We start from the raw sequence: 22,111 nt of genomic DNA on the forward strand, positions 1-22,111 counted from the left end.
GATTTTCTGATGAAGCAACGTTTACTCTAAACGGCCATGTGAATAGACAGAATGCGGTATAGTGGAAGAAATAGGTTTAGGACTAGTTACTTTTTTGATGACACTCTCACTGGTAAGAGATATTTGAACTTTCTTCAAAATGATCCCCCTCTGATAACTTTGTATCCGGATTTGGGAGAACCCGTCATGCACCAACATGATCCTTTTTTTCTGCAAGATGGAGCCCCGCCACACTATGGTTTACCCGTTTGCAAATATCTAGACCAAGTTTTGAATGGCCACCCAGATCGCCAGATTTAACTCTCCTCGATTATATGATACTAAACCAACGAGTTTAAGAGATTTAAAAGAACAAATATGCCAGGAAATTAGAAATATTACTCCAGCTATCATTGATAATGTTCAAAAAGATTTTTCAATCGCCTTGGTTATTGACAGGTTGTTAACGGTGCTCAATTTAAACAATTAATTTAGATAGGTATTTCTTTAATTTTACATTTTATCATAATTTTTCGTTCAAAATTGCTTATGTAACCACTATTTATTTGTACTATATCCTTTGTTAAAAAATGCGTTCTTTCTGATTCTGCATTAAAAAGTATTGGTTTCCATTTAAAAAACCTATTGATGACGTCATATCTTTTTTCTAGTCAACCTGTATATTTAATTTTCACGTAGGAAAACCCTAAACCAAATATTAAAATTGACGGGTTCGGACATTTTTTCAGAAACGGTCCATTTAATTTTTATTGAATATATCCGCTACTTTACGAATGCACTGTATAGGGTTTTAATATTAAAAGTGTAATTACGTGGAAAGAAAAGTAAAAAGTGTAATGAAACAAACTTTACATGATTAAATTTCTTCTCTAAGTTATAGACGAAACAATATATTTAAATAACTTTTTTGTGCAAATGGCACCTATTAGAACCTGTATTAGAGTAAGGTGATACCGCTTATTCATGTTATGGCCCATCAGAAATTAATACTTTGTCACGGTGAGAGAATTTTTTTCTGGTATTTGCCAATCGATTTATAGTAATGAAAAGTTAGTTCCGATTCGAAAAATCGAGGTTCTATAGTAAGCCACTATTTATAATTTAAAACAGCCTAGATCAATTCTTGACCTTGATAGATGTTTGATTACTTTAATGTAACGCTGGTACCACGTTGTAGTTAGGGGCATGATGTATACCTTTAGTTTTAAGTTGAAGACCAATAAATCCTGTACAATTTATAAGTGTGGGGCTATACAACCAACATAATATAAGTTGTACAAAGTTAAGAAAAACACTATAAAACAAATTATCTTAGTGACTCATATCACATTATCTTAGTGGCATCCTAACTTTCTTGATTACACTAATTTTTAATTTTTATTTTTTTATTTTTTCTGAAGCACTTAATCTTTTAATTTTTTATAATAACTAGTTACTTGTTTTTTTCTTAAAAAGTCCAGTAAAAGTATATTTTTTACAGACTTAGTAGTAGTAATGAAGGGTGGGGGAACAATATCCGGTAGGTAGGACTAAAAGTCCTTTTCCGCCAACCCCTGAAACCCCGTCATCACCACTGACCATCCTCTCCACTCTCCCTAAGTACCCGTCTTCCTAATGAAGGAGAGCAGGTCTTCCGAGTTAAGGACGTTTACAGACTTAAGTTTAATGGGTCTTACAGATGAATTAATTTTATTTCTATAGCGACTTTTTAAATAGTTTGGCCTTCGGATAGTCCATAAATAGGACTTGTTTATTTATTTTATGTTTGGATTAGATTTTACAAATCTGTTCAAATACTTTTTGGTAAATTTTCAAAATTTTTCTTTGGTTTTTTTCGTTTTTCAGTGTCTAGTTTGTAAATGGTTAATTCGTTGTTTATATGTTCCATAAAGTTTTAAACCAGTGCTAAAGCCTTTAAAGACGGGTTGAAAAGATTGAAAAATTTTCCCCCTTTTTGATTATTGATTGGCCTATTGGAAACAGAAGAGAATTTAATAAAAATTAAAGAAAAAATAAATTAGGCTCGCCTCGAGGTAGGGAAGTGGAAGAGGGTGAGTTCTTAAGAAGCCGTTGCGTTGCTTGCATTCGATACGGGGAGCGTTTTCTGGGGGGGGGGGGGGGCGGTATACAAATTCAGTATACAGATTCTTTTTCTAGATTTGCTAGATTTTTTCAGGGAATAATACGGCCGCGGTTCTTACGTCTTAAATACCATACAAGAAAAATCAACAAATAATAAACTGAGAGAATAAGGTGAGCAGCATTAAATATTAATTATTATTACTCGAATATAGTACTTTTTTAAAACTTATTAGCTTTTCATTGAGATAATAAAAATATCGAAATCGAATATGCCTTAATTAAAGGCAAAATAAACAATATACAGTATGAGCATTGAAAAATGCCACTCAATAATTTCGTTAATCTAAGTTTTAAAAAAATATAAAAAAAGGTTTAGTTTGTTACCGTTTTGTTTTCATCAATTTGCTCTTTATGTTACAAATCCTTCATAACGAAATAGTACGGGATCTTTTTAAAAAAATACATATACATATAACTACTACAAAAATACATATAACAACCAGTTATTTGGAACAATTTTAATAAAAACAAAAGCGTATATGTTGTTAATATTATAGTGATAAAAATTATATCTAAGCGTAAAAAATCTAAAGAGTTGTGTTACATATACAAGGTACTTTTTCAGGGGTAGTAAAGCTGTAGGAAAAAGCCTTTTTTTGGTAAGTTTGATATTTATTTATTCCTAAGAATCCTAAGTTAAAAAGAATAATTTTTGACTAAAATAAAAAATGGAATGATAACTATGTTAATACATTACATTATTTCTTATATATTAAATACGGCAATGCAGACAAAATAACTTAATTTACCGCGTACTGTTTTCTTTTCTAAAAATAGTTAGTTAAAAACTCACAAGGAAAAACTTGCAGTAAAGAAATACAAAGAATATGTCACGGAATTCTGTCGCAATATTCACAAAACACGCAATATAAAAAATAATAAAAACCAATTTATTTTACTTATAGAATATATATTTTATTAACAAATATATTAAAAAAATATTAATATTATTATGAAAATGTAAATACGTTAATTATTCTCCTAGTTTTTGTATAATTTTATTAGTATTCTGTAGTTAAAGTTGATTCGTAGGGTTTCTTTAAGGTTCTACTTATTGGTTTATTATTTTTATCTATAGTGTTTAGTTTTTAAGTAGTTCATCTTGTTCGAGAGCTCCATTTTGGCCCCAATTTAGGATATTTAAGTTTTATTATTGTAAATCCCTGTAGTTCTAATTTTCTAGAATTTGTATACTTGCTTGCTTTGACTGTCAGTATTCTCCTAAAATTATTGGTCTTTGGGCAAAAACAATGAAGATAATTCTAAATATTTCGAAACTGTTCCATTGAGTTTTAAAAAGGACGCGCTTCGTGACAATTCATTCAGTTTTAATTGTTTAGTCAGTTTTTACTTTGGAAACAATTAAACGACAGTCAAGGCGAGTTAGGTTAGTGTTTTTGACGTTGCCAATAAAAATGTGTTCTCGAATTTCGTTACAATTGATGTCAGAAGTAAAGGATATTTGGAAGCTCATTTTAGTGGGTGCCTTTAACAAGAAGTCAGGCCAAGGTGGAGACCGAGAAATGGATGGAGCTGCTATTAAGGAAGTTTGACGAGCAAAAAGTAAAACAAGAAGAACGAGACCGTAAACAGAAGGAAGAACAAGAAGAACGAAACCGCAAACAAAGGAAAGAACAAGAAGAGCGAGAAAAGAAACAGGAAGATTTACTAAAGACAATTAAATCTGACCTGAAGAAGGAAAATGAAGACCTAATAAGGACCATGAAAAATAACCTAAAGAAAGAAAATGAAGACCTGATTCGAACCATGAAAGATGACTTACTTAATTTAAATGATCTTAAAAAGGAACAGGAGGAATGAGTTTTACAACTTAAAGAAGATCTGGAGAAGAATCAGAAACAGTTAATGACTAACTTTGAAGCAACGGTAGAAGAAGAATTGGGGCAAGTACAAAAAAAGATCCAAGAACTAGAGATGAAAGTAAAACGGATTCCTCTTCATCCCGATCCTGGAATGCAAATAATGATGAAAGTAAAGCCACCAAAATTCGACGGCAAAAAAGTATGGAGTACCTATTTGAATCAATTTGAGGCCACTGCAAGGGGAAATCGCTGGGATAACGAAGAAAAGGCAATTAATCTTAAGCTAAGCCTTAGAGGAGAAGCTACAGAAATATTAAGAATGGTGCCATCTGACGATCAGCTCAACTTCGACGTACTGGTGCGTCTGGACGTACTGGTACCTTAGAGATGAGATTTATGAGATTGGCTTAACAACATTTCAACAGCCAGTACTAGTGGCAGAAATCATGGATGATGTCATATTAGGATTAGATGTTATGGACGCTCAGCAGTTTAAAATGGATGTATATGACTGGATATTGACGACATGAAATGAAGAGATTTTTATGCACCACCTATATGAAGATAAAGTAAATACCAGAGTCGTTAAGTTATTCAAGGATGGTAATATACCAGGAAATTCAGAGGTCGTGGTTAATGCTACAACTGGAGGAAAAGAGGGAGAAACTGTTTTGATTGAGTCCATGGAAAACTGCAAACTATATGGTCAAGGAATTTTTCCAGCCAAGGCGTTATCTACGCAGAAGAAATTTACTGTTTTGATTCGAATGGTAAATTTAAAAGGATATTATCAACACCTGAATCAAGGAGAGAACATTGGCGTATGCTCTGAAGTAGTGGCAGTCATGAAAAATGCTAATAGAAGTTGTTATTCAAACAGACCTTTTCCTGTATGTTTACAAAACCTATTTGAAGAATCTTCTGCCAATTTAACCATAAACCAGTGTAGTAAATTGCGACGACTTCTTGAAGAAAATCAAGATGTGTTTTCCTTGCGCGATAATGACCTGGGAAGAACTGATTTGGTGCAGCAGCGAATTAACACTGGAGACAATGCTCCGATTAAACAAGCACCTCGAAGAATTCCGATAGTTAAACAAGAAGAAGTTTCCCCAATGCTTCAAGAAATGAGGACACAAGGAGTTATAGAACTTTCTCAGAGTCCTTGGACATCTCCAGTTATGCTAGTGAAGAAAAAGGATGGATCCACTAGATTTTGTGTAAACTATCGGCGACTGAATGACATTACCAAGAAAGACAGTTATCCCCTACCAAGAATTGACGACACCCTGGACACGCTATCAGGTTCACAATGGTTCTCAACACTCGATCTAAAGAGTAGATACTGGCAGGTAAAGATGCGACACGACAGAAAAAGACCGCATTCTCGACTGGAACAGGACTTTGGCAGTTTACAGTAATGCCCTGTGGACTCTGCAATGCTTCAGCTACCTTTGAGAGACTTATGGAAACAGTTTTACGTGGAATGACTTGGGAATCATGTTTAGTTTATCTGGATGACGTCATCATATTGAGAAAAACATTTGAAGATCATTTAAAGAACATTCAAGAGGTTAAACTGCGAGAGGAACTAAAAAATGTTGCTTATTTCAAAAAGAAGTTCGATATCTTGGCTATGTAATATCACAAAAAGGTGTCAAGACTGATCCAGATAAAGTAGAGCCAATCGAAAATTGGCCACGACCCACTGACAAACACCAGTTAAGAAGCTTTCTGGGCCTTTGTACCTATTACAGAAGATTTGTAAGAAATTTCGCTAATCTTGCAAAGCCTCTACATAAGCTCACGAAGGATAAAATGGTATTTAGTTGGTCAACAGACTATGAAGAAGCATTTCAACGGTTAAAAAGGGCACTATGCACATCTCCAATTTTAACATATATGATTCCTAAACAAACTTTTATTTTGGTATTATATTATTATTATTATTATATTGTTATTATATCGATGCAAGTAATGTTGGAATTGGGGCCGTTCTATCACAAAAATATGAAGATGGCGAGCAAGTGATAGCTTATTTCAGTAAAACGTTATCAAAACCAGAAAGAAACTATTGTGTTAGCAGACGAGAGCTATTGGCAGCAGTAAAAGCTATTGAATATTTCCATAAATATTTGTATAGTCAACGATTTATCCTTACAACTGACCATGCTTCGTTGAAGTGGCTGTTTTAGTTTAAAAACCCCGAAGGACAAATAGCAAGGTGGCTTCAACGATTACAAGAGTATGACTTTACAATAGAACATAGGAAAGGCGAATATCACCAAAATGCCGATGCTTTATCGAGAAGACCCTGCATTGAAACATGTCAACATTGTTTTAAAAAGGAATCAAAACAGCATCCAGAGATATTTACTTGTAATCGTATTGGCCTTTACAGTTCTAAAGAGTGGGATTGTCGATTTGGTGTACCCAGAGAGATACATTCAGACCAAGGAAGGAATTTTGAGTCACAAATATTCCAACAAGTATGCCAAGTGCTGGGAATCAATAAGACCCGTACAACCCCACTACACCCTCAGTCTGATGGAATGGTTAAAAGATTTAACCGCACATTTGAAACCTATTTGAGGATGGTGGTAAACTTTAAGCAAATCGACTGGGATACCTGTATACAACCATTCCTATTGGCATATCGTTCTTCTATCTACAAGTCAATTGGAAAAAGCCCGGCAAAAGTTATCTACGGTGATGAACTTCGTTTACCTTTGGATATTATTACTGGAAGACCCCATAAGTCTGAAACCTTTGAGGAGTACGTCGAGCATTTACAAGAGCATTTACAAATTGTTCACGACCAAGCACGGGATAAACTTCATCTAGAAAGTAACAGAATGAAATCGCGTTATGACATAAAGGCAAATTCTACCGGTTTTAATCCTGGGGATAAAGTCTGGTTATACAATCCACGGAGGATGAAGGGCAAGTCACCAAAGCTCCAGAAGGATTGGGAAGGTCCATTCAATGTGGTGACCAGAATCAACGACGTGGTGTACCGTATCCAGCGACATCCGACAACGAAGATGAAAATTATAAACATCGTCCGGCTAGCGCTCTATCATGACTCAGGTGGTTCCATGTTTGATCCATGGGACGATCAAACTTGAGAAGAGAGCAGTATTATGAAAATGTAAATACGTTAATTATTCCGCTAGTTTTTGTACAATTTTATTAGTATTCTGTAGTTAAAGTTGATTCGTAGGGTTTCTTTAGGGTTCTACTTACGTTTGGTTTATTATTTTTATCTATAATGTTTAGTTTTTAAGTAGTTCATCTTGTTCGAGAGCCCCATTTTGGCCCCAATTTAGGTTATTTAGGTTATATTACTGTAAATCCCTGTAGTTCTAATTTTCCAGAATTTGTATACTTGCTTGCTTTGACTGTCAGTATTCTCCTAAAATTATTGGTCTCTTTGGGCAAAAACAATGAAGATAATTCTAAATATTTCGAAACTGTTCCATCGGGTTTTAAAACGGACGCGCTTCGTGACAATTCATTCAGTTTTAATTGTTTAGTCAGTTTTTACCTTGGAAACAATTAAAACATATAACTTCTTTCAAAGTCCAAACCTTAAAGTAACATATTTCCTCTTGGTATAAAATACCTTTAACTGTGGATGAACAACTTGTGGAATATCGCATTTTGCACATTTTTCCGAAGTTAGAGGCTGTTAGCAGTCTTCTCCTTTGTTGCTACCACTCTACAGAATCTGACTGAAGTCTAGTGCTCTGTTATATTTCTTGAAACTTAGACTCAGATTTGCTTAAAGAAAGCAGGAATTCTTTTTTTAAATCGTGGAATAATTTCTAAATCAGACTGGCAAGATTCTCCGTAATGGGGATCGGGTCGAGTTGGTTCACGAACTGTAAAGTCTATCAGTCTTTTTGTTTTATTTTTTTTCCCGCTTGTTTTTCCTCTGCTTTTCTATCTCAAGCCTTTTAATATTTTTTCCAGGGCTGTAACCTCCACTTAAATGCTTGTGTATGCTATATAAGGGTCTTCTTAAATTTGTCGAAACAACCGCGGAATAACACCGACCCTATAGTAACTTTGCTTCATGGTGTAATTGATTCTTTTACCCCCAAGCCTTTGAGCAATGATTTTAGTTAAATTGCGTCACGATGTTGATGGCAATACATGAAAATTAGGCATATAATTATTGACATCACTTTCAGTTTTTGTGCAAAAATACCTAATTTTTGAGCAATATTTATGTTCACCATATATCACACACCACAGTCATATATGAAATATATGACTCAGAAAATTTAGACATTTATATTATAATTTATTTAATTATTAAAGACATATCATTTAACGTTTTTTTGTTTTTAAATATAAGCGTAGAGGAATTAACTTTTTTTTTTTATAACTTTCGATATAGGAATCTTATTTCACTATTTTATATTTATTTTTGTAGAAGTAGCATAATTACAAGTCCATAGAGTAAAGGCCTAAGGTTTAAGGTAAAACAGTTAACCTTTCATTTACCACAAATTTTCAACCTACTATCTACCTGTAACTGAAACTGGTATTACAAATGTACAAAATGAATATATGAATTTCACAATTACTTACAAGTTGAATTTCGCAATGTTATTAAGGCTTTTCCTTCCTAAGAAGAGCGCAACCTGCCTTTAACTCCTTTTCCCTGGGAGGGGCACTGTGATAATAAAGTTGAATAAACAATATAAGTAGTCGAAAAAATATTATTCTAAATACCACAATAACAAATTTCAAAAAGCTAAGCTTTTAAATACTAACACCAACTAAAAACAAACGAACGAGTAAAGGACACAGACTCAAACTCAAGATCGAGCTAAAGTTGTCGTACGAATGACATTTGCAGTTTGCGATCTAATAGCATATTAGGCAAATAGGAATACAAAAAAGCCTTACAAAAGAGGCTTACAAAAAAAATATAAATTCATTGATATTAAAATCAGATCTACGTTCCACAGTATACAAAAAAACATTTACCAAATACTAAATACTAAAAACTAAATGAAAATAGTATACCAAATTATATAAAATACGTAATATAAAGAAAATACAGCTAAATCGAAAGCCGGCTATGGTCGCCCCACCATAAGGCAACGTGGATGGAAAATGCACGTGGATCGGCCACACTAAATTTCAAATATATTCGAATTAAATAATCTCAGAAAGGGCTCAGTAGTTCCATAATTTCATTGTCTAAGTTTAGTAAAAATAGGTAGTGTTTGGTACCAATGTAAAGATAAAACATAAAGCTATGTCTCTATTAAAGCCGTTTTTGGGTTTATGCCTTCAACATTACAGAATTAATTTTTGAAAATAGGGTTTAAATTTAATTATTTTTCCAGCCGATTTCTCAAATTTAAAAACAAAATGAGAAATATGTCTTTTTGTTGAATAGTTTTTAAATTATACTTTTAGCTTAAGGCGTTCAGAAAATACACCGGATATTCAAAGCATTATAAAGCCCATATATATTTTGGCGAGTGGTGGCCTCTTAAAGGTAAATATATATCTCGATTTTCGATAAAACTGCAAGTCCTTCAAATAAAAGTTAAGTAGCAAAGTTGTAGATAATAAAAAATATAATTGTATTATTATTAAAATAATAAAAATATAATTGTATTATATTTTTTCACATTACCTCAAAATGCAAGTAAGCAAGTACCGCAAATAAACAAGTTTTTGGTTTTTGTTTTTTATCTTTTACTAATTCTTTTTTTAATGAATTAGGTAAAAACTCATTTTTTTATGTACCAAACACACTGTAATTTTTTAACTAGAGGAAAAAAAAATGTTTACTTTATTTTGATTTATTATTAAAAAAGTACCCTAATTCTCAATCGAAAATGATTGCGTCAAAATATCAGTTTTTTTAAGAAAAAAGTAAATTTGTGTTGGTTTGAGAAACCTTAAAAAATCTCAGCAACGAAAAAAACTCGAATCAAAAAATTAGTTTTTAATTAATATACCGGGTGACACAGGAAAACGGGAACACTTAATAACTATTTTACTCTTTACGATAAACAAATGAAATTTGGTATATCGATGGAATTGTTTTTGACATATTCTGTTTTTTTTATCACTTCCAGTTTAACCGGAAGTGACACTAACTTTCTTATTTTAAATGAGACAGTTGGCATATTATTACGTATTTCGATAGAAAATAATATTTTGAAAGCAATAATACTGTATTTGCTACTTTTTGTTTTATACTTATAGAAAAAAATCTTTTTTTTTTTAAATTTTAAAATAGTGTACCATGAACGCGCTATTGGGAACATCCACTTTTAAAATAAGGTCTTGTTTTTCTTAATAATTTGGTATTAATATTTTTTAAATCGGTGGATAAATAAGCCCATAAGTAGAAAAAACAAATTTAATATGACTGATTTCTTGACTAGGAGGCTGCGTTTTGACGCGCTCTTCAATTATTTTTCAAATAACATAGTACATGACATCTTGTCAAGCGTAATGACAAGAAGATGGTGATTCGTTGATTTAGTTTTTTTTTTCTTATGGGCTTATTTCTTGACCGATTTAAAAAATAATCATATCAAATTATTGGAAAAAAGAAATCGTATTTAAAAGTACTTGTTTCCAATAATGTGCTATTTAAACAACTTAGGTAAATGCCAAAATTCATGATTTGGACATTTTAAATAGGCGTGTAAACGATTTAAGTCATAAAATGCAATAAAAACTATTTTTTCGTGATTACTTAATTAAGAATTTAACTTTTAACGCCTTCATGGCATACTATTTTAAAATTTAAAAAATGAATTCTTCTATGAGTATAAGACAAAAAGTAGCAAATAGAGTATCATTGTTTTTAGAATATTTTTTCTATCGAAATAGGTAATATTATATTAAGTGTCCCATTTAAAATAAGAAAGTTATTCATGTTAAACCGGAAGTGATGGAAACAATAGAATATGTCAAAAGATGCCCTTATAACTATTTTATCGATATACCAAATTTCATTGGTTTAGCTTAAAAAATAAAAAAGTTATTAAGTGTTCCTTTTTTTCTGTGTCACCCGGTATATAATTTTAAGCTATTTCATTAAAATTAACACTTAAATTACTTATGTAGTGTAAGATTCCATTTTAGATTGGTAAGCAGAAAAATTATAATAAGAAAGTTATAGAATTATTTTTTTTAAATTAAATGCGTAGATGTTTATTTGTTGCAATTTGAAGATATTTTACTTACCTGAGTAAAAATTTTAGCTTATCAAAAGATATTTCATAAAAAAGTGGGGAGGGTAGCAAGAAGACGTCAAATGACGTTGTCACTTTAACATTACTTTTAGGTTGCATTTGGGACACAGACTTTCTTTGACCTAAAATGACATCCGGACGACGTCCTTCATTTTAGGAACATCAGTTTGACCTCTAAAACATCTTCTTATCTTCTTTTATATTTCGAGCGGACATAACCTCTTATGTCCGCTCGAAATATATTCCGTTTATCTACAAGAAAAGTTTTCTTTTACAGTGTTTACAGCATGTCATCTTGATCTAATCTTGTATATAGATTAAAAAAAATATAGGAATACATGGCATGTTTTTTAGGCACGCACTTCCTTTTATTAAGATTAAAAGTTGTCAGTATTTTTGTACCAATTGATTTTTTTTTAAATGACCAAGGAATCTCCGCTTAACAAAAAAAATGAAGTCCAATGTATGACATTATTAAGAAAGAAATGTCCAAATCAATAAGTAAAAAAATAAAACTATGTCACATATTTATGTTCAACCAGCTTGGAGACCTAAACCCATAATAAAAATAATAATATAATTAAAAAAAAAGTAAGTTTAATGCACATGGGCATTAATATGTATTTCTTAGTATACTGCAATAATACTATAAAAATGGTCAACTAAACTGCAATTTTTCGCCTTACAATTGTTCTAATTCATCCATTGTTTTTAGGTATTTAATCAAATTATCTTTCTTTACAAACACTACACCATTATAACTCCACACAGTCTTAACGAAAATTTCTGTACAGCGGCTAGTTAGTAGTGCTCGCCAATACTTAGTAGATCTCGACGAGTTAGGTCTTCCTTCATTTTAACGTTTGTCGATTTCAATGTTTTTTGGTGCTGGAGTGTCCGTCCTCCAGCTTTGCTTCATCGCTTGCAAAATTTAGTAGTAGCGCGGGGGGCTTATCGATGAGGACTTTTGAAGCGACATGAAAGCAACTTATAATTTGGGTATCTGGTACATGACCCTTATTGACCAATATGACCCTTATTTGTTTAAATAGATCCTTTCCCAACTAGCAATAATAGTCCCTGATTCTTGTTAAAAAGTATTCGCTACTAAAATATAGTTCCTGAATCCACTTTGCTGCTTAAAATGTTACTTTATAGAACATAGTTACTTTAAAGTATAATTTAGAAGTCGCTGTCTGGTTCCTGCCACTAATATTCGTGGAAGATAAGCACCCATATATTAAGTGGCAACGGTTCACTTTCAAGTAGTGTCTTGGAACTACCCGAATCTTTACAAATGCCACGATAAAAGACCAGAAACTTTATAGTCACTTTTTATGGTAGCAGTTACTTATAAATGTTACTGTAATGCCTCGAAATAGTTTTTGTTACTTTGTGGTAGCAATTTAAATTCCAGGGTGGTTCCGGCTACGACAATTAGGATCTTTAAAAACATAGTCGCACATATAGTTCCAAGATAGTTATTTTCACTATGGTAGGATACTATGAAGTAGCTGCCCCATACGCCTTGCTACTAAAAAGTCACCGGGATTAAAAATAGGTACTTTAAAGTGGCCGTTACTTAATACACCCCACTAAAAGAGCAAAATAATAGATCAGAACCACAAAAATATCAAAATTTTCTAATAGTGTTACACTTGTTATAAAATTTCATTATTTTATAGTACAGTAAAATGCCAAAGGTAAATAAAAAAAAGTTCAGACATTCCAGTACCTTTTACCGGAGAGAAACAAAAACGGAATATACCAGAAAGCGAATTTCAAGAACCCGAAAATCAATTTTTGCATGATTATGTAATGCTGTTAGATCAACATAATCCCGTTGATGAAATTTTAGAATTTCCTTCAGGTGACTCTATCTGTGAAGATCAAATTAATTTAAAACCTGGAAGTAACTTTAAATCAGAATTAATTCAATGGGCTTTAAAATACTCAATTCCCCACGTAGCCTTAACGGATTTGATAATTTTATTAAAAAATAAACTTAAGCTTGAAGAACTACCTAGAGACAGTAGAACTTTAATTAGAACACCAAGCTCCTGTTCCATAGTACCAATGGGAGATGGTCATTTCTGGTATAATGGGATCCAAAAAAACTTGTATCAGCAATCATTTTTAACCGAGTTAAATAAGGATAAAGATATTTCTTCTATTTCTCTTATTTTTAACATTGATGGACTGCCTCCGTTTAATAGTTCTCCTTTACAATTTTAGCCAATATTACTCAAAGTACATGAATACCCTAAATTAAAGCCAATGGCTATTGCTGTTTATTGTGGACCAACGAAACCCCCTATTCAAGAATATTTTATTTGATTCACTACATTTATTTGACTTAGGTAATATGTATATAATATTTAATAATCTCTTAATTTTTTAATTTTTTCTTAAAAAATCTTTAATTTTTTTAGGTATTATGAAGAAGTGCCTTAATGGATGGGTTTATGGTAATTACAATTTTAAAACCAAATTCTCTGGCAGAGATATTGAATATCTCTCATAAATGTTAATATCATGTAACATCAGAAGGCCAACTGAACTTCACAGAGCAATAAGACGACTAAAGAATTTAAAATTTTGGAAAGGATCTAAATATCGGACGTTTTTACTTTACTTGGGACCAGTACTCCTTAAAGATATTTTAGCTGGTCCATATCAAAATTATATTTATTTATTTTATGCTACTACTATTTTGAGTTGTTCAGCTTATTTAAAACACATTATTGTAGCTGAGAAATTGTTATTTCAGTTTACTACAACATTTAGTAATTTATATGGCAAGGATGCTATTGGGAGCAACGTGCACAATCTGTGCCATGTTGTGAATGACGTTAAAAAGTTTGGTTCTCTAACTGATATAAGTGCATATCCTTTTGAAAATTTTTTATTTAGTTTAAAATCATTAGTTCGTACTGGTAAAAGGTCATTAGCACAAATTGCCAAACGGCTGACAGAAATGCAAAGCTTAAAAATAGATGCTTTTCCTGGTTTAGTAACTCCTTATGCGACAAATGAAATTTTAAAGAAAAAACCAGAGTCTTTAGCACTTGCAGGATACAGGTTATACAAAACCATTTGTGTGTCAGAAAATATTATGTTATCTAATAATATTAAAAATAAATGGTTTATGACGAGTGATAATATTATTATTGAGTTAATGTATGTAATGCAAGATAAAAAAATATAATATACTGCGTTTACGGTGCTGGTATAAAAAATTATGCAGATTTTTTTATTCTGCCATTTAAATCGTCTAACATAAATATTTATGAATGTAAGCATAAAAGTAAAAACGATTTTAGTTTGCCTAAATCATACCGTTTAGACTAAATAAAATGTAAATTATTTGCAATCGAATGGAAGGACAAGCTTGTATTTTTTCCTTTGCTTCATACTTTAACAACTAATAAAAACTCTGTTTTTGGGTACATAAAAATATATATTTATTTATTATTATGATTACCGTAAATAAACACTTAACACTAAACAGGAACTAAAACAATAATTATTCTTTAAAAAAAATAAAATAAATTCTTGCTCTTTGGCATATAAATCAATTTAAAAAAATCACAAAGAACATTTAAAACATTTAAAATAAACAATGAAAACTAGCTGGGTAGCTAGGTGCATAATATATAATAAGGATGTTATAGTGGCCAAAATATTATGCGGCGCGACGCGTCTCCACGATATCGAGGCGAGCGCTTCTGAAAGGTGGCGTTTTGGTTGCACGGGGAACTTTATAGAAAAGTGTTACTTTATAGTCACTAAAAACCCTTGGCAATACAGTTCCAAAAGAGTTCCTGTTTTGATATAGTCACTTCTGGGTAGTTATGATTGTTACTTTATTGAATTATATACTTTAAGGTTTCAAATGGGTAGTTTTGGCCTAATTATTCATAATTTTTACCACTTTATAGTAGCGTATGGAACTTTTTCGTAATTTTCATGGTATCGGCCATATTTTTTGAAAGCTTACGAGGTAGTCTCCAAGATTAACTAAAAAATTATGCATTTTTTCTCAAAATATGCATTAAAACCTTATATATGTTAACCATTTTTGACCATAAAATACTTTTGCAAGATACCAAACAATGATTAAAAAAATTTGAAAAAAATTTCGTAATATTATATAATTTTTTAACATAAATAAAAAGGTTAATTCAGATAGTTGGTGCGGCGCTTTAAATTATTTTAATATAAGCCTATAGTTTTAACCAGTAAACTCAATTGCGTCGATAAATTTACTTTCATATTCCTAAGAAAAACTCAAATCAATATTATGAAAAATCATAATATAATAAGTAAAATGGGTGTTTATAATTCGTTTGTCATCATGCCATTTTAAAACAATCTTGCAATTTCATAAAGGTGGCGCTGGTGAAGACGTTCGAAAAAGCATTAGTTTGCCACGAACTTGTGACCACGCACTAACTAGGCAGCCTCGTGGCATCTACGTATCTGGGACGAAATTATTTACTTTATAGTAGCACAACAGAGTAAATGCCTTAGTGGCAAAAACTACCCAAAATACTACCCAGCTACCCAAAATCATTCCCCATTTTAGTCGCAGCCTCGCAGCATCTTACGAATATGGGATATGGCCGCCTAAGGTCGCCGTCCCCTCTATAGTTTCTTTTAGAGTGGCAATATCGTTCCTGCCCACTATAAATGCTAGTTGGGTTACTTTATAGCAGAGGTCTTGTTTATCAGTTTTGGGCAAACCAAAGAATCTTTAATTAAGGTTTCTTGATGACTGTTCAGGATCATCGAGTGTCTGTTGAATGGTTTTGTTTACCATTTTTAAGTCCCCTATTTCTCTATGTAACTGATTTATAGTCTCCTGTTGCTGTTTTTGCTAGTTTTTGACTAAACAACTCTTCTAGAAGTTTAGCCACTTTTCCGGCAATTGTGTCCAGGAATTAATCAGTAAATATTCCTTTAATATTGTCGAAATCGCTCCTCAATACGACCACTTTCGAGCCGTTTTTGTTAACCTCACTTATAACATCACTTTGTTTGTATTAAAATCTTCGAAGCACAGGACACTTTTTACATAAAAAAACTCAAACAGAAATAAACTAACTTATCTATACTTGCAGGTTTTTTATTTAGTTTTTTGTTTTAAGAGTAAAAAAGCCAAATGTTTACAGCAGCTACTAAAAAGCGCACTCACCACCATCTCTATCTTTAATATTTTGAACTATTTTGGCATATTTTTTTGCAATAATAATGTTCTATTCATTTGTAATATTTTTGTTTCTCAATGCAACATGAAATTTTATGCTACATGAGTAATTACGGTGCTAATTCTAATAAATACCTCAAAATTGTACATAAGTAAATAAAAAATTATTTTTCGAATCGAGTTTTTTGCTTTTTTTGAGAATATTTCAGCTATTTTTACTCATAACAAATAGCCCACCGACTTTTTTTTAAAAACCTAATAATTTGACAAGTGATTATTCGATTGAATTTCAGGTTTTTATTGATTATTTAATAATATGATTTCGACAGAATTTAATATTATTATGCTTTCGACTCTTAAAAACTCACCCTTTACTTCCCGACCTCGAATCGAGCGTTTTTCCTTCAATTTTTATAATATTATCTTCCTTCTCCAATAGGTTTTATTGTTATACTGTTTGTAATATAATGTAATTATTGTTATATTCTATTATAATGTTTATTATTATACTATAATTTTTCTTCATTTCAAAAATTATCATGAAAATAAGTAACATGTCGTGTAAAGACTTATTATTCAGTTTTGTGGGCTTTTATCAGGATATCTCTTTTTTTTGCTTTCATTTTCTCAAAGAGCATACCGTGAATCACTTAATTTAGCTATTGAATATAAAGTTAACAGGAGTAGTATAGTATGAATAATACGCGCCTACCAGGTGATGCATCGCCAAGCTGGCCATAGGAAATCCCATATAAATTATGAAACTTTCAAACATTGGCTTCCCTATATACTTTACAGAAAAATTGTATTAAACTTTTTTGAAGGCAAGAATAAGATAGGCCACTATGCCAAATTTCATCACTTTTTAATGAGAGATTTGAAATTTATTTGAAAAAAATCTAAAAACTAAAATATGAAACCACTAGCCAAAATATCAAACTTATTAGTTATGTCAAAGTGTTGTCATCTATTTATTTAGTGGTCAGTATGAATAATTATTACACTAGTCAAGAGAAAATAACTATTATTAAGTGGTACTACATAGGGAATAGTTTTCAAAAAGTCTCCGAAATGTTCTCTGTGAATTTCCTCTTATACGCATTTTCCAAGTAAAACAATAGTGTAGAATATTGTTAATAATTTTGAGACTAGGTGTACTGTAATTAGTAAATGCAAATACTGAAAGCAAAATATTAATGATGGCAGAGCTGGAGAAAATATTTTAGATTTTAAAATAATTTGTTGGGGTTATAATTTGATTATCTAAAATTTTCTGAATTCTAATTAGATGATACTTATTATAAAGATCTTGCATACACAGCGCGTTCATTTGTCGTATGAATGTTATATTTAGTCTTACTGTTAAAAATTAAATCACAATATTCATAGTTATTATATATTTAATTTCTTGACATTATGATGGTGTATATTAGTGTATATTGACATTATGATAGTGTAGGTACTAGGTGATGTTTGTAGGAGAATTTTTAATTATTTTAAAATAATTTTGTGAGAGTAAATCATTCTTTCATCAAATTTGATATAATAGCCGGAAATTAAATGTAGAATTTCATGTAATAAGTTTTTATTCATTATAAGACTTGTTAATCTAAGACAAAGGAAAAATAGCATCCTCACCCCAGTAACAATCGTAGTTCTTTATTTTGTAAAAGTATTTTCAAGTAAACTCACCTATTTTGATAATCTTAAATAGCATTTAGATTGTTAAGGTTTTTAGTTATAAATAACTTTTTAGTTATAACCAATTAAGATCAGGCATACTTCCAATTTCTTGGAAAAGAGGAAATTTAATCTGCCAATTTTTATGATAATTTTTTTGCATGCCTACTTACCTACTACTCAAAAGATTTAAAAAATAACAAATCAGATTATAAGTTTGCAATATTAGAATTCATTATTGATTTAGATCCTCATGAGTCAATTAATGCTCATTTACTTCATTTGCATTTTTGTTGGAAGAAGTAGAGTAGTTCAACTTTGTGGGCTACAAATCTACTATCTACAAATTTTCCTGGGATGCTATACATCGTAGTTTCCTAAACTATTTGATAAGAGGTATGCCTAGAATTTTGACGAATTTGGAACACAACACAAACCTTAATAACTACTTAAAAAAAATACTCAATTTTAGATATACAGGAAGACGCTTAATTTTATATTTGCCGAAGTATAAAATTAATTGGATGGAAATAGTGTTGAGAGACTAAACGAAAATAATTTGTATCTACAACAAGATGGAGATGCCCCGCACTAGGCTGTGACAGTTCGAGAGGATGGTTTAATGAAGAATTTCTAGGGACGTGGATTGGCAGGTATGGTGCAATCAAAAGACCTGCACGGTCACCAGACAATGTTTGTGAGGAATTTCAATACAGACTTTATTATTGTCTCGCGAATAGCGGAGCTATTATTATATTATAATTTTGAGCACTTATTAAAATAAATTCTATGAATTAATTAAATTGTTTACTTACTGTTTACAAGTCTATTAACATACATTTTTTATACAGCGTTGGATGGTAGATTATATGCCCTTTAAAATGATGTATCACACTAGCACGATGGCCATTTGACATATCAAATTAGGACGTCGATAATATATTCATTGTTACCAGACATTTTCAGTCACTATTCGCTGGTACGTCAACCGATTTAAGTTTTTTTAGCACTGTGTCACACAATGGGAGTTCCTACTTGACCTATTAAAGTACGGCTACCTGGAGGTGAGGAGGTGATTGATAGAACTTTGTCAAATATAAAATCAAACATCTTTCTATATATCTAAATTAACGTGTTATTAAAGTACTATCTAAATCTAATTTATACAGTAATATTACTGTATAAAGTAGGGAAGTAATATTACCTAATAATGTCATTCCTTTGATCAAAAGAATACAATTAATATAAATGCACAATACTTACAGGACCAAAATCAGCATTGGGTCCATAAAATAAATTATACAGTTGCATGCATAGCCTCATAACAGGTGGTGATTCCATACAAGGCTGCACCAGTCTGCTTAATTCCGATGCTTCTGATACTATTCGCTCTATTTCTAAGTTACGAATTGTATCCTGAAAAATTCAAATCACATAATTAGTTAAACGCACTTATATCTATTTATACTATAACAACCCATTTTTTTTTATATAATGAATTTGTAAAATTTATATTACACGCATTTAACCTTCAACTACTTTTTGTAGTAAATAGTTTAATTCAATTATCATACATAATATATGTAGATTTTTAAATAATTTTCATTATTTATAAGGAACAAAAAGTGATATATGGCATTTATAACATTGATATTGTTGAGGTCTACTCGTATAACGGGTGATTGTAAAATTGCAATAAAAAATATCATATAAATGTAAATTGCCGCTAAACAGAACTGCGATTTTGTTAGAAGGCTAGTAACTTATTTGTCTATGACATATAATTAAGAATAATTAAAACGTTAAAGTTAAAGAGATATTATAGTATACCACAATATATATTATATATTATATATTGTGGTATACCCAAATGTAATTTAAAAGTGCCGGTATGATTTTTCAATAGATAGATATCATTAAAGTAGCAACATAACAGGTATTTGATCCTTACTTTCTAAATATTTCTGTTGAATTTCAAAATATTTATTGAATGAATGCAGAATCTATGTGTGACTTGAAAAAATAATTTAGATAGTTAAAAGATCTATGCAACTTTGATCAAGGGAGTATTAGAGCTTACCGCTAGGTGAGTTAGTCGTAGTGCAGGGTGTCAAAAGTTTTAAAAAAATGCAATGAACTAAAATCGTAGCTATGTTTATTTCAAAATCTGGATTAATTTTCAGAAATTTTTAGTATTACGTTTACAGTACTACTATTTTTCAGATTGTAAAGAATGAAGAACATTAACAGAAGAAAATACATAAATTTTATAAATAGGTAGCTTACCTATAGGAATAAGAAATTAGGTTATTGATTTTATGTAAGTGGGCAGCCGGAAAAATTTTTCATATATGTCAAAAGTCAGTTTCTAAATAGTGAAGTGAATTACAGATAAACTAAAACCCAAGAGATTTGTGGTTTATGTTTATTTCAATAGCCAGATTTGACAGTAGAAAAAAGCTTATATTTATAAAAAATACAAAAATAAACGATTTTAATTTTATCAGATCTTTGTGCTTACAAACGTTTTTATTCTGTTGGAAAACAAAATTAATAATTTCTTTAGGTTTCAAAAGAAGCTTGTTTATTAAATCTCTAGTATACAATTTTTTTAGCATACAGCCAGTTTATCCATGCAGTTTGTTGCATTATTGTATATATTTTGAACAATTTCTAACTTAAAACTATATTAGAAACTTACAAACGACCAATAAAACCCAGGGCCGCACAACTGCTAGGCAGGAGTATCGGGAGTATAGTACTCTTGCCCAACGCATTTTCGGTCTACAGTACTCTACAGGGTGTTGCACTGGCAAGCGAGATATAGGAAATCCCATGTAATTTTTAATAGAGTCAAATATTGGCTCTTCTAATTATTAAAAAAAAATTATAAAAGTAATTTAAAGAGGACTAAAATCTGCAATTAAAAAGACAACTTTTAATTTTGTAGGTCTGCCCGTTTAGAAGTAATTGGTGAATATTTTGGTGAAAATTTTGTTTTTTGTCGCCCCGTACTCACAAGTATCGCTCAATGTCAGAAAATTAGGTAAGGGTAAAGTACTAAGTAAAATTGTCAAATTAAAATTGTGGTTGTAATTAAATTATTATTGAAAATTCGTACACATGCGTACAAATCATTATATTATAAACCATAAAATATTAAAAAAAAAACTTGTACACTTTAAGACTTAGTTTTTTATTAAAAAAAAATTATTAAACCTAAAAAATTTACTTAAAAAAATGTTATAACAAATGTTTAAATATTCCTCCGTAAGCCACTAAGCAATGACCCAAACGGTCGTAAAACTCATTTCTAACAATCGCTAATTGATAAACTGAAATTTTGTTACATTCCATGGAAATCGCCATTTTTTAACTCTTCGAGGTTTGGATAATCCTTATCCTTGTAAATTTTATTTTATTAATGGCCTTTCAGAAAAAAAAAGTTGGGGAAGAGATCAAGAGACCTTGGTGCCTAATTTATTACATGTGGCAGGTTAGTAACATTCTTATTGAAAGCGCTATTTAGATATTCTTCAACAGCAAGTATACTATGCGCCCGGTAATCATTTATTTGATACCAAACCTCTTGATTTTCTCCGGCAAGATCATTCAAAGTCGGCAAAATTTCTTCTTCAAGTAGTTCTAAATAATAATTTGCTTTCAAGTTTCGATTGAGAAAGAATGGTTCTAAAGTCCTAACTATTGTTTAAGGTGCAAGTGCATTCATCTGTGAATTGAATATTTCTTATAAAATCCCTAGCCATGTTTGCCCTTTCCATGACATTTCCAAAGAGAATTCCTGTCCCCGTAATTCATCTCTATCTCTAAGCTTCTGATGCCTTCCATATTAGTACGAGAAATATTTCCTTTTTTTAAAAGCCCGAAATGAAGTTATATGATCAATGCCCATGATCTATCCAAGATTGAACCTATTTTTTCTTCATCTTCTACATGTAAAAAAACCTACAACTCTCTATAGTTTTCTTCGTTTTTTTGCCTTTGATGATTATTTC

General features: G+C 31.0%; 1 protein-coding gene and 1 long non-coding RNA gene across 3 annotated transcripts in view; one reads left to right on the top strand and one right to left on the bottom strand.

The window, feature by feature from the left end:
- LOC126738429 (lipase member J-like) overlaps positions 1 to 22,111 on the bottom strand; it is a 71,857-nt gene that overhangs the window by 39,219 nt on the left and 10,527 nt on the right. For both annotated transcript variants that reach the window (XM_050443768.1, XM_050443769.1), the window contains exon 5: positions 19,359 to 19,511. In XM_050443768.1, coding sequence (XP_050299725.1) covers positions 19,359 to 19,511 — 153 coding nt within the window. The remainder of the gene's footprint in view (positions 1 to 19,358; positions 19,512 to 22,111) is intronic.
- LOC126738430 (uncharacterized) lies at positions 13,129 to 14,356 on the top strand. The gene is made up of 2 exons (XR_007661334.1): positions 13,129 to 13,566; positions 13,639 to 14,356. It is a non-coding gene; the product is annotated as an uncharacterized LOC126738430 (long non-coding RNA).

Source organism: Anthonomus grandis, chromosome 7, assembly GCF_022605725.1.
Source record: "Anthonomus grandis grandis chromosome 7, icAntGran1.3, whole genome shotgun sequence".
Taxonomy (NCBI): Eukaryota; Metazoa; Arthropoda; class Insecta; order Coleoptera; family Curculionidae; genus Anthonomus; species Anthonomus grandis.